The sequence below is a fragment of the Hippopotamus amphibius genome, chromosome 1, assembly GCF_030028045.1.
Source record: "Hippopotamus amphibius kiboko isolate mHipAmp2 chromosome 1, mHipAmp2.hap2, whole genome shotgun sequence".
Classification (NCBI taxonomy): domain Eukaryota; kingdom Metazoa; phylum Chordata; class Mammalia; order Artiodactyla; family Hippopotamidae; genus Hippopotamus; species Hippopotamus amphibius.
This window is the reverse complement of record NC_080186.1, coordinates 12268067-12281457: the sequence shown is the minus strand read 5'-3', so window position 1 is coordinate 12281457 and position 13391 is coordinate 12268067. Positions and strand designations below refer to the sequence as shown.

The 13391-nt window shown below is 58.9% G+C and overlaps 1 protein-coding gene across 1 annotated transcript in view; it reads left to right on the top strand.

Annotated features, from left to right (window-relative positions):
- Nucleotides 1–591: 591 nt before the first annotated feature.
- The window catches only part of EPHA2 (EPH receptor A2), a 28157-nt gene continuing 15357 nt past the window's right edge, over nucleotides 592–13391 (top strand). The window contains exons 1-3 of the mRNA XM_057697484.1: nucleotides 592–798; nucleotides 5598–5665; nucleotides 7379–8048. Of these exons, the coding sequence (XP_057553467.1) occupies nucleotides 714–798; nucleotides 5598–5665; nucleotides 7379–8048 (823 nt within the window). The 5' untranslated portion in view covers nucleotides 592–713. The remainder of the gene's footprint in view (nucleotides 799–5597; nucleotides 5666–7378; nucleotides 8049–13391) is intronic.

Genomic DNA, 13391 nt, shown 5'->3' with positions numbered 1-13391 from the left:
GGAGCCTCGGTTTACTCTTCTGCAAAATGGGGATAATAGCATCTACCTCCCAGATGAGAATTAAATGAGATCGTGCCTGTCTTAGTCGTTCTCAGACCCGATTGCTCTCAGATTACTGTATTCTTTAGAGGCCCCTAGGCAGAGAAGCTCTCTCTGACCTCCAGCGGTTTGGCGCACAGTTCAGAAATCTCAGGAAGGGGGCATCTGGCTCTATTTTGGAGCTCTCTTCCTAGGCAAGCTGCTAAGCAGGCAACTGTTTGACCCTCCGGGCCATTTTAGCTCAGGCCTTCGGGCCAACGTTGAGCCCGGTCTCAGAGGGCAACGACGATCCCAGGCTCAGAGATCCTCGAGGACTAGCCCTGGTTGCACTGGCGCTTGGAGGTGCTCAAACTTGGAAGGACCTGGGGGGCGTCAACGAATCCAGCGGACCCGAAGACCCTCCCCAGATCCCTCGGGACTTCCCCTCCCTTTTCCCCGAGTGCCAGCCCGGCCCCTTTAAAGACATTCCTGAGGGCGTGGCTTCGTTGACGTCAGCGCGGGGCATGAATGAACAGGAGCCGGTTCTCACTCAACTTCCATTAAGCAGTCGGGGCAGGAGGGGCAGGAGGGGCAGAAGTTGCGCGCGGGCAGCAGGCGGGAGCCGGACACCGAGGCCGGCGCGCGGGCGTGCGGGAGGGGGCACGGAGGACCTGACCGGGAGAGAGGAGCGCGGCATGGGGCGTCTGGCACCCCGCGCCTGCCTCGCCCTGCTGTGGGGCTGCCTGCTGGCCGCGGCCGCCGCGACGCAGGGCAAGGAAGGTGAGTGTGCGCGCCGCGGCCCCCCGGCCCGACCCAGCCGCGGCGGCCGGACCCCGGGACCCCCGCTCCTCCAGGAGTCGCCAGTGCCTGGACGCGCGCAGCTTTGGAAACTGACCTGGCGCCGCCCAGTCGCGGCGTGCCGAGGTCCGGAGGGCGTGCTGGCTGCGATCCGGACGAATCTGGGACCCCCGCCCCGGGTTATGTGGGCGCCGGAGACTAAGAGGTTGGGGCCGGGCCGCAGAGACGGGGACGCGGAACTCTACTCAATGCTCAGTGGTGACCCAAATGGGAAGGAAAACTAAAAAAGGGTATATATGTATGTCTATAACTGATTCGCTTTGCTGTACAGCAGAAACTAACACAACATTATAAAGCAACTATACTCCAATAAAAATTAAAAGAAAAAGGGGGAAAAAAAAAAGAGAGAAGGGGACGCGGCGCCGGCCATGCGGTTGCAGCCCCCGCCGCGGCTTCAGGAACGCGCCCGGGCGGGGGCGTGGGGGTCCCTTGGAGAATGAGCTGTCTGGGGCCCTTTCCGCGGGCTCAGCTTCGGGATGACCTGAACTCGCTAACCCGCTTGCCCCGACTTTGTGGAGAAGGCGTTTCTGTGGAGGCCCCCCATTTTGGGGAGGAGTCTCTTGGGCCGGCGGGGAGACCCCCTGCAGAAGCCCCAGCTCCCTGAGATTTTTTTCTTCCACGCCCCCTTATGCCTCGGGTCGGGGAGGAGAGCATGCGGGGAGTTTGGGGTCAATCTGCCCACGCACAGCCTTCCCCCCTTCCCTCCCCTCACTCCCAGGCTCGGGGGGCAGGTTCGGGGCCGCGCGTGCGGACAGGAAGTCCCAAAGTCAAGCGTTCTGAGCAAGGGGTGACTCAGAACGAGGAAATGCAGCAGGTGGGGGCGCGGCCTCCCAAGGTGTGGAGCCGTCACCCCAGGGCCACCAGGGAGTCCGGGCACCCGGGGGTGGGGGACTGAATCACCCACCCCCGCCCCAGCGCTCCCGCTGCGGCCCTGGGTGAGGGCCAGCGGACTTTGCTCTGGGCGGGGCGGGTGGTGGGTGGGGGCGTTGCCCCTTGGCTAGGGTCGCAGAGAGGATGGGGGCTCTTGCCCTTGGCCGAGGACCTTCCTGTCCACCCAGCCAAGGCTGGCATCAGTTTCCGACTGAGAACAAGTTTTGCCCGCCCGCCGGGGCAGAGGGAGGTTTCCGCAGGCTCCACCGCGAGGCGGGGTGGGGTGGGGTGGGGGGAGTGCGGAGGAAACCCTGGCCCGATGAGAAGTTTCCTTGAGCCTTGCCTTCCTTTTCCGCCTCCCAAACTGGGGTTGGAGGTTTTGCGTTCCAAGCTGGGAGGAAAAGAAGCCAGAACTGGAACTCTTAGGGTGTGGAGGTGGGGATGGCATCCTGTCCCCGTCCCTGGATCAGTCGGGGTTTCTTGTCCCAACGTGCTGGAGGAGCGGGTGGCAGGCATTTCTGTGACCCTCAGTACCGGCTCCCCGACCTCAGCTTTTTGTCCTCCCCCTTCCTAGGGGATTGTGGTTGGAGAGAAGGGGAGAGACAGCTGGATTCACTACACGCCTTTCTTGAAGGCAGCCCATTGCGGGTGGGGGGATTAGGCAGGACTGATGCTGCTGGGCGGTTGTTGTGCTGCAACCTCGTTCCTGTGGCCCCTGTCGAGCCCTCCCCAGCCTAGATGACGAGTGCCCCCCCATGGAATGGGAGAGGAAAAGGACCGGGAGCATTTCCCCTTAGGCTCCGAGGGTCCCTGTGGAGGACTCCCTAGGGAGGTGTGCCTGTGGTGAGGGGTGGGGGGTGATGGCCCAGCTGCTGGGATTCCAGCGGGATGTGGTGGATCTGCCTGGGGGTGGGTTGGGGAGTGCAGAGACGCAAGCGCTTTCTCCCCTTCACCCAGGCAGGCTGCTGTTCACTTCCCTTCTCCTTCCCCTTGAGTGGAGGGGCCAGGCTGCCTTTGGTCACCCAGGTGGAGCCTGTTAAATTCTCAACAGCCACTGAATCTGTCCTCCTTTTACAAATGTGGAAACTGAGGGAGGCCCAAGCCCTCGCCGCATAGGGCCCTCCATAGAGAGAGGGTTAGGTCTGAGCATCTGGCTTCTTGGGCTGCCAGAGCCCAGGACCTCTGCACCCTGCTTGTGTGGTGGGTTTTCCCCGAGAAGTGCGACTAGCTGGACAGGGGTGCAGGGCTTGCTGACTTGAGTTGCAGCTGGGAGGTGGGCTGGAGAGTGCTCAGGAGGCCTGGAAAGTTCTTGGCTTCTTGACTGTGTAAGAGCCCAGTGTGCCCTCTGTCCCCTTCCCTTTTTTTTTTTTCATTCCTCCCCCAACCCCCAGAGTCCCCCTGCCTCCCCACTTCTTTAGGAATTAGCTGGTCTTGGTTCAGGAGGGATGGGGGGAGCAGGCAGGGGACACTAGGGGAGCGGGTGGTCATACTGCCTTTGAGTAGAGCCATAAAGCCATGTGGACCCAGAAGGATGACATTTATGATGGAACTTCAGACTGAGAAGGAGGTTTTCCTGGAGGTGGGGTGAGGGACAGGGGGCTCCTGGATGAGCCCTGCTCAGCCCAGGCCTCTCAGTGAAGCCTTCGGGGCCAGCTGAGGGGCTCTGGGCCCCTGCCCCTTCCAGGCAAGCAGGAACCTCAGTCTCTGGAAGCGGCTCAGGCAGAGGCCGCACCCGTGCGTCAGGGTAGGGTGGAGGCACCGGACTGGGCGCCTGTTCCTGGTGATCGGTTCTAGGGAATTTCCCGGGGAGGGGGCTTCTTCCTGTGTGAAGGCTTCTTTTCTTCTCCGATGAGCCCTGTGATATTTCTGGAGCCAGACCTGGGGCTGGAAGGGAAGCCAGCTCTGGCAGGGGTGGGGGGGGGGGCCCTCCGTGCCAGGTTAACCCTTCAGAGCCTGGGAGCCGTGAGCCCCCTTCCCCAGGGGCACAGACAGCAGCTTTCCACCCCTCTAGGGAAGCGGGCTGTGCAAGACCTTGAGGAACACTCACCTTTGTCTTCCTACTTGCCCGGCTGGAGCCAGGAACCCCCAGATTCCTTCCTGTGTAGCCAGAACATTCCATTTGCTAGTGGGGTTAGTGAGTTTTCCAAGCCTGAGCCTTGGGCATGTCCAAACAAATCCCTGCCCCTACCCACCCCCTGTCCCCTCAGCCTTGGGGCCGGTGCCACATCGGATTTCCTCTCCGTGTCTGGGCTGTGGGGCCCTTCCTAGAGAGACTTGGCCCAGGTCAGCAGCGGTCAGGTGGCAGTCCTTCACCCCCAGGCCTGAGGGCCTTTACTTTAGTCCAGGGGAACAGGACAGTCTGTCCTCAGAAGAGGGTTTCTCAGACTCTGCTCAGGCCCCTCTCCTCCTCCCTCCCCATCTCTCTAAATCAGGACCATCTCTGCCTGCTCGGGATTCCACCCTTAGAGTCATTCTTCCAGGTCTAGGCCGTGAGGAATGCACCTTCTTGAGGCCATATTCCTCATGTACCAGAGTCCAAAGGAAGTAGGCACTTGGTCCCTTCCCCCTGTACCGTAGGGCTTTACTCTCTGAATCCGGGGATCTTGTATAGGCTCCATGCCTCAGTCTCTCCAATCTCCTTACCCTCCAGGGAGGGTAACTTCTATTGGCAGCTTCCTGGACCTTACTTGGAAATGGAGGAGGGGGCCGTACCCGGAGTCTTGGGTCTTGGGTCTTGGCTGTAGCCCCTGAGTCTGGCAGAGCAAGAGGTGAACCAATGGGAGGTGCCCAAGGGCAGGGCTGGATCTAGGGAAGCCCCTGGCAATGTGTCCTTCCCTCAGGCTCCAGATGCCTCTTTGGGGACAGTGTGGTCCTGGCACCTGGTTCCTCTGGGCCTGGAAGTCCCCTTTAAGAGTTTCCATCCTCAGTCCCCCGGGCGCCCCTGGCAGGGCAGTGGCCAGGGTGTGGGGGATAGGGCCAGTGGGAGCAGTTTTCCCAAGGAGGGGCCTCGCCAGCTGTGTGTATCTTTGAGTCCCTTCTAGAGGGCCCTGTGGGTTCAGGGCTTTATCCTGCCTGCTCTGTGGCTTTTGTGGTGGGAAGATCAGTTTCCAGACACCCCCCACCGATCCCGTTCCCCCTCCCTGGAACTGTTCCCACCTGTTAGGAGGGCCACGAGACCTGTGTGTACATATGTGTGCTGAATATGTGTGCTGTGTGGCCTGCGAGGGGTTGAGGGTGTTTTGTGCTGTGTGTTGGGGGGAGGGGGAACGTGGCAGGAGCAGACAAGATTGCCTTCAAGGCCCGCGTGCCTGTGACGTGCTGCGGAGGGGCCCTGTGTCGGGAAGCAGATGGGGCAGCGTGGTGTCACTTACTAGCCTGCTCACCCCAGCTCTCTGCCCAGCTGCTGTTCCCCTGCTGCGCCGAGCTCTGTCCTGCTCTGCCTAGCTTGGGGGCTGCTGAGCGGGGCGGCGTGGCTAAAGCTCTGGCCTAGTCCTCACCCAACCTGCTCTGTGACTTTGACTAGGTCCCATCCCTTCCCTGGGGCTCTGCTTCCCTGTTTCCGGAGAGATGGGTCTGTTGGACATGGTGACCCTGTGTGGTGGGGTCTCTGAGGGCTGAGTAAGACTTCAAGGCCTCTTGGGAGTCCTTTTTTTTTTTAACTTTTTTAGTTGGCCGTGTTCCGCAGTCAGGGATTGAACCCGTGCCCCTTGCGTTGGAAGCATGTAGTCTTAACCACTGGACCACCAGGGAAGTCCCTCTCTTGGGAATCCTGGGGGACTCTCACATTTTCCATCATGGCCTGATCCCTGAAGATACCCCCAAGCTCACCCGCCCCCTCTCCTCTCTTCCAGTTGTTCTGTTGGACTTTGCTGCAGCTAAAGGAGAACTCGGCTGGCTCACACACCCGTATGGCAAAGGGGTAAGCCTTCAGGGTCGGGTGGGGGTGTGGGAATGAGGAAGCTGAGACCCAGGGAGGATGGGGCCTGGCCCAGATGCAGCAGCTCAGCCAGGGTTCAAACTCGGGGTCCTGCTTCTCACACCAACTGGGCGGGCTGGGGTTGGAAGGTGCGGAAGGGACCTGAGAGCTGGGGAGACAGCTGAAGGCTCTAGCAGAGCAGGACCCTTGGGTGTCCTGCTGATGGTCAGAGGGACCCCCTCTCGCTCCCTTCATTCCTCTCTTGGGAGGAAAGGGGTTAAAGGCTCCCCCTGTCTTCAGGCTTCCAGCCCAGGAGGTGAGGGGTGAGGAAGAGACAGAACAGTGGCTCCCAGGTCCCCATAGCCCCGGGAAACCAGATCAGGTTCCTTCCTGCTGGGCCCCTCTCCCTGCTCCTCCAGCTGTTGCTTCCCTTTCCTGCTGGGGGTGAGTTTTGCCTCCTTCTCACCCAAGTTCATTCCCTCCCCTCCCTCTGCCCTGCCCTGCCGTGACCTGGACTGCTGGGTAAGACCCCAGGGTCCTCTCCCTGGCTTTGCATGTGACTACTGTGTGGCCTTGGGGAGGATACTGCTGCTCTCTGGGCCTCAGTTTCCCCCTTGTTGAACTTGTTCTGGGGCCTGAGTTGGGGACAGTGGTGTCCCCAGGGGGCTAGTTGGGACAGTTTCTATTGCTGTCCAGATCTGCAGAGTCAGGCGCCTGTGCCTGGTCATCTTAGCTCCAAGGGGGCCTGGGGTTAAACTCTGGTGGATTTTCAGGATCCTGGAATGTTCAGCTGGGAGTGAACACAGATCACTTAATCCAACCCAGTCATTATATAAAGTGGGAAACTGAGACCCAAGGGCATCCGAGGCCAATGTCACACGATGCAGCCCAGGCCTTCTTCCTTGGCCCCTTCTGCTTTTTTCATTCATTCACTCATTCATTCAGCAAATACATTCCTGAGTACAGGCTCCATTTCAGGTAGGCCTTGGGGATACAGAAATGAATTAGATGCAGTCTCTGCCCTGAGGAGCTCAGAATCTAGTGTGGGAGCCAGGTGTAGTTGTCACCACATAGGTGCTAAGATAATGGAGACTGTGGGAGCCAGAGGGAAGCACTTGCCCCAGCCTTGGCCCAACCTGGGAAGTTTTCCTGGAGGAGGCTGGACTATGTTCTGAGGAGCGATGGCTGGCGGTGGGGTGGGGGTGGGGTCATCCATTGCTTCTGACTTAACCTCTTCCCCGCCACTCACACACGTCTACACAGTGAAGTAGCAGAAGAAGAATAGTGATAATGATAGCAGCTGCCTTGCATGACTGTCACCCACGCCAGGCTCAGCATTTGGTAGACATGCGGGCATTTATCTTCACAGCGGTTCAGTGAGGTAGCTCTTGCCCGCATTGTACGATGGGGACTTTGAGGCTCAGAGAGCTTAAGTGATCTGCCCGAGGTCACGTGGGTCTCCCAGCCTCCACCCTCAGCTCACTGTCTAATATAGGGGTTCAGCACCCCAACACTGGGGTCAGGGACACCGGGGGGTCAGAGCCAGCTCAGCCACTTGTGGGGTGTGAGGGTGACTTGAAGCCCCTCCCTGGGCCTCAGTTTCCCTCCTCGTAGAGATAGCAGGAACCATAGAGCAGCTTCCTCACGCCCTGGGCGATGTCTCTGGGCCTGCTTCCCCCGGGCACCTGCCCACACTAACCTGTTGGCTCCGCACAGTGGGACCTCATGCAGAACATCATGGATGACATGCCCATCTACATGTACTCCGTGTGCAACGTGGTGGCCGGCGACCAGGACAACTGGCTCCGCACCAACTGGGTGTACCGCGGTGAGGCCGAGCGCATCTTCATCGAGCTCAAGTTCACCGTGCGTGACTGCAATAGCTTCCCCGGGGGCGCCAGCTCCTGCAAGGAAACCTTCAACCTCTACTACGCCGAGTCGGACGTGGACTATGGCACCAACTTCCAGAAGCGCCAGTTCACCAAGATCGACACCATCGCGCCCGATGAGATCACGGTCAGCAGCGACTTCGAAGCACGCCACGTGAAGCTGAATGTGGAGGAACGCTCCGTGGGGCCGCTCAGCCGCAAGGGCTTCTACCTGGCCTTCCAGGACATTGGTGCCTGCGTGGCGCTGCTCTCTGTCCGAGTCTACTACAAGAAGTGTCCTGAGCTGCTGCAGGGGCTGGCCCGCTTCCCCGAGACCATCGCGGGCTCTGATGCGCCCTCCCTGGCCACCGTGGCTGGCACCTGCGTGGACCACGCTGTGGTCCCACCCGGGGGCGAAGAGCCCCGCATGCACTGTGCGGTGGACGGCGAGTGGCTGGTGCCCATCGGCCAGTGCCTGTGCCAGGCGGGCTACGAGAAGGTGGAGGACGCCTGCCAGGGTGAGTGACGGTGCTGGGATGGCAGGGAAGGGGGATGCTAGGATGGAGGCTGTGTTCTCAGGCTCTAGTCTCAGCTCTGGCGTGTGGGGCTCTTGGTAAGGTTGTCCCTGCTCTGACATGCAGTGTTTCTGTTAGTGGAAATCTCAGAGGCTTTCTGGCCTTGTGACTGGATTCTCTCATTCGTTGAGAATGAGTGTATTGACAGACAGATAGTATGGAGGTTATGAGTGAATACTCTGGGACAAGAAAACCTGGGTTCAAATCCCAGGTCTGCATTTAGCTGTGTGTTTAAGCCAGTTCCTTAACCTCTCTGTGGCTGGGTTTCCTCATCTGTAAAATGGAGATGAACATAGTACCCATCTCATAGGGTTGTTATGCTAATCAAATGACGTAATACTCGTAAAGTGCTTGGGTCAGTGTATGACACGTAAGCGTTTTTTTTTTTTTAAGATTTATTTATTTATTGGCTGCACTGGGTCTTTGCTGCTGCGCATGGGCTTTCCCTAGTTGTGGTGAGGGGGGGGCTACTCTTCATTGCGGTGCGTGGGCTTCTCATTGCGGTGGCTTCTCTTGTTGAGGAGCACAGGCTCTAGGCATGCAGGCTTCAGTAGCTGTGGCTCTCAGGCTCTAGAGCGCAGGCTCCATAGTTGTGGTGCACGGGCTTAGTTGCTTCGCGGCATGTGGGATCTTCCTGGACCAGGGCTCTAACCCGTGTCGCCTGCGTTGGCAGGTGGATTCTTAACCACTGTGCCACCAGGGAAGTCCCCACATAAGTATTTTTAGGTGTGATAGTTATTTTTGATCCATCGCACAAGCACATCTTGAGTATCTATTCTGTGCCAGCACTGTGGGCACGTAGTACAGTCCCAGGAGCCAGTACCATCTCTGTTACCTCACTGTGTGACTTTCTGCGAGTCACTTAACCTCTCCAGGTCTCAGGCTCCTCTGTTGAACATGGAGGTGTGTGAATTGGACCCAGGATTTGCATTCCCTGGCCGCACATGACAACCACCTGGGGAGCTTTTCAGAAAAAGGCCTGCGTGGAGGGAATGCTCAGGGTCTGCCCTCCCTGCCTGACCCTCCCCCGGGCCATAGACTCAGATCTTCCCACTGGGGCTTCTACTGATGACACATTGAGCACAGAGAGGGGACCAATTAAATCAGACTCTCCCTGGGAACAGGGCCTGGGCGTTAGTGAGCTCACATTGGGAGGCTGTGGCTTGGCACGACCAGGGCCCAGGGCCTGTGACAGCAGAAAGCTCTAGAGAAACGTGGATTTTTTTCAATGGGTGACTTTTTCTGGAAATGGCTGTGGGGCAGGGCATTTGTGGAATGTAGGCCGACCTTTGGAAGGCCAGCTCATCCCCCGTCTCTGGGAGCTTCTGTGCTGAGATAAGTGGGGTGTTGAGAAATTGGGGGGTTAGGCCCTGCAGTTATACATACCGACTGGGTGACCTTCGGTAAATCTCTCTTCATCTCTAGAGCCTCAGGCTTCTTGTCTGTAAGACGAGGAGTTCAACTATACTCGCAGACTGTATACTGATACTTGGTTTTTAGCCACGCATCCTGCAGCCCATGAAAGGGTTTCAGGTGTTGGAAGATCCTGAAGCCCTTTCTCATGGGCTCCACTCGCCTCTCAAAACAAATCCTGAGGGCTTCCTAGGTGGCGCAGTGGTTAAGAATCCGCCTGACAATGCAGAGGTCACGGGTTCGATCCCAGCTCCAGGAAGATCCCACATGCCACGGAGCAACTAAGCCCGTGTGCCAAAAAAAAAAACAAATCCTGAGAAGCTTGCTTAACACAGTCTGCAAACCCCCGAATGAGCGGTTCCCTCAGAGCCTTTCTGCGCCTGTGGTGTAGTCTCTGCTCTGGCCCTTCCTGCCACCCTGTTGTCCTCCCAGCTCTCCTCTGCTCTTTAGGCGGCCCCTGCTTTAGGTGACCTCAAGTGCACACTCCCAGTTTCAGACAATGATTGTTGGCGGGGTGGGTGGGGGGAAGACAGCCCAGTGGGTCGAGCAGACTCCTCCCACATGACATCCTCACACAAGAATGCAGGGGTGGGGGTGAGGGGCAGCTGAAAAGTTTCCACAGGCTGGTGCTTCAGGCCCTGCAGAGATAAGTGGACAGTTGAGGTTGGGGGGGGTGTCTCTCCAGGAAGGGGGGACAGGCTTCCCTCCCCGGGAGGTTGAGGGGTCAGGGCCTCACAGGCTTTATTTGTGAAGAGTTGAGCCGCCCCGGGTAGGGAGGACTGGTTTCCAGAAGCGAAGCCTTTGCTTTGCCGGTGGGACCCTCTCCGCTGCCGGCCACCTGTTGCCCTGGTTTTTGCTCCTGGGGATCCCTCTCCCCAAATTCCCTTCCGTGCGGTTTAGGGAACCCCCAGCCTGGCTATTCTATTCCTCCAACCCATCCGCAGCACCGCTGGTTGGGGTGCCGGAGATAATAACAGTAATTCCCGTAGACAGGAGCTCTCCCAGGCAGGCACGAGCTCGGCAAGTGCTTTATCTGGCTGTTTCTGCTGACTCTGCACCACCTTTCTGAGAGGCGGACTGTTACCAGTCCCGTTTAACAGATAGGAAACTGAGGCTCAGAGAGGTGAAGAGACTTGCCTGGAGTCACGCAGCGAAGATGTAGTTGCATCAAGATTGAATCTTGGTGATGCAGCAGCATCCAAGCCGGAGGATGGGTCAGGAAACGGGGCGGGAAATGACCAGTTCCTTTGGAATCCCTGACTCAGCTCCTGGCCCTGGGATGGACTCTCAGGGCAGCCCCGGGTTGGCAGGTCCTGGCGCAGGATGTGAGGTGTGTGTGTGGGGGTGGGGGGGAGCCCTTACTGAGTGCGTTAAGGGAGCAGTGGAGAGAGATGCAGGGTCTGCCCACCCGCCTGACCCTCCACGGCGCCATGGACCCAGATTCTCCCACGGGGCTTTTGTTGATGACAAACCGAGCCCAGGGAGGGCACTAAGCAGGCCAAGGTCACCCAGCACCTGGTCCAGGTTATTCCCAGCATTCGTTTCTCCTCGGGGTTCTTTCCCCAGGAAGCTCACAGCTCAAGAAAGAGTTAAATGGACAATCTCCCAGGTGCTGTGTGGACAGGTGGGCACACTGCCCGGAGAGCTCTCATGAGCTATGTCAGGAATGATCCAGCTTCCCTTCAGCTCTCTTCCCCCCGCCCTCCCTCCCCAGCCCTGCCTAGGGGACAGTGGAGTCACTCAGGCTGACCGTCATCTCCCCCGGGGCAGCTTTGTCTCCCTGTGTGTCTCCACTTCCTGTGCTGGCACCGGCAGCTCAGCTTGCGGGACCCCCAGCTGGTGCCTTGGCCGTGGGGACTGCCGGCCAGGTGAGCAGGTGGCCAGCGGCTTTGGCCAGGGGCTCAGTCCAGCAGCTGGGAGGCCAGAGCTGGAGGTGGGGGCTGTGGGGGTCAGGAATTCCCTCCTTGGAGGCTCCTCTCCCTCCAGGGGCCCAGCCCCTCTCTCCTCCAGTTTCTCTGTCCCCCAGTTCATGGACACCTCACCCTATGCTGAGCATTTCCCAAGCGAGGTTTCCTTCTGTCTTCACAAACAACACAGAGAGCCTGAGGACTTTATCCCCATTTTACAGATGAGGAAACTGAGACCCAGAGAGAGGAAACAGTGACCAAAAGGGCTGGGGCCTGGCACGGGGAGGGCAGTACATTGTCCCCAAATGCCCCTGGCATATATCTTTCTACCCACAAGCTGTGTGACTTTGGTGAGTCCCCTCTGGGTCTCATTCTCCCCACCTGTAAAATGGGTGGATTAGACTTAGCAATCGGAGCCTGTCTCCTGTGACTTTCTGCCGTGGCTCCTTCTGAGAACCTGGGTTGCTCTGGCAATCTGCAGACTGGGTGACCTCACCATATGTGGCAAGGAGCCGGGTCCTAGTGCTGGCATCCTGAGGGGCCCAGGCCTCACCCAGGGTCCAGAGCTGAAGGGGAGGCATCCCCTGGGCAGGGGATGGTGCTGGTTGAAGTGGTCCTTAGGCAGGGTGTCCCTGAGCCGTGGCAGGGGCTGTTGGCTGTCAGGACAGGGTTGATCCCTAGGCAGGGGGCTCTGTGAGCTTTGACTCTTGGGCTTGTCCCCTCCCTGGGGAGTGCCACCAGGCTTTATTTCTGTGGAGCTTCCTCTGGCCTGAATGTGGGGGCGGGGGGGTGGCAGCCCCCACTTCTGTGCCCTGCCCATCCTGCCCTTCGTTCACACCAGGGGCAAATTCAGGGGCTGGCAGTTCCAGGGGGAGGCCTCTCCCTCCCTCCCTCCCTCCCTCACTGAGGTGAGTGGGTCCCCAGACCGGAAGGAAGGAGGCAGGGAAAGCAAACAGAAGATAAAAAGGCTGGTGGTAGAGAGACCGAGGGAGGCGAGAGGCCGTGCTTATCACAGCTTGGTCGAGGAATGTGCCCAAAGATAATTCCCCAGGGGGTGTGGGAAAAGGGCGAGGTGCTAGCAGCCCTCCAGCCACTGGGACAATGCTTCCATGGGGGCGACAGGGCCTGCTGGGGACTGAGAAGCCACTGGGTCTGGAGTTATCCGTTCCCCTCGTATGCAGGGTCGCTGTTTGCTGCCCGTCAGGGCACAAGACAAGTCCAGACTCTGCATCCTTGGGCTGAGGTGGTACACGTGGTCGTCAGCCATGGCTCAGGGAGGTGACTGGCCGCAGGTGAATTGCCACCGCGACCTCTTGACCCTGTAACCTCACCACCACCAGCCTGCAAGGTGGTTGGGCCTCGGGAAGGGCTCTGCCAGGGGCTGGATTTGCATCACCCCAGAGGGCGTATGTCTCTGAGTCACCCCACGCTGCCACCCGAGGGGCAGGCATGGGGAGCTGGAAAAACCGGGGTGCAGCCCTGGGTGCAGCCACTGTGCCCCAGTTGCCCTGCTCGGAGTGGCTTGGGCCTACCAGGCGGCTGGGGTCAGAGGAGTTCTCCACAGGTGTCCCAGAGCCAGGCTCTGGTGCCAGGCAGGTGGCGTCCTGGTGCAGCATCCCCACAGGGGCTCCCTGGGTACTGAAACCCACCTGGCCCTGGAGCTCATGTTTGATGAGCACATGGGTTTTGTCTTTACTCATATATTCATTCATCCATCCAGTCAGCAAACATTAGCTGAGCACCTACTGCATGCCAGACCCTGTGCTGGGCCACGGGACACAGATAACTCTTGCTTCCCACAAGCAGCCAGTCTCATAGAGGAGCCTAATATGTGCAGAAATCATTTCAAATGAAGCATGAAAGCCAGGCTGTGAATTCCCCTGGAGCAGAAACGGTGTTTATTTATCTTGCCATGGTGTCCCAGCACCCAGCATTGTGCCAGACACGTAAGACGTGCTCAGTTTCA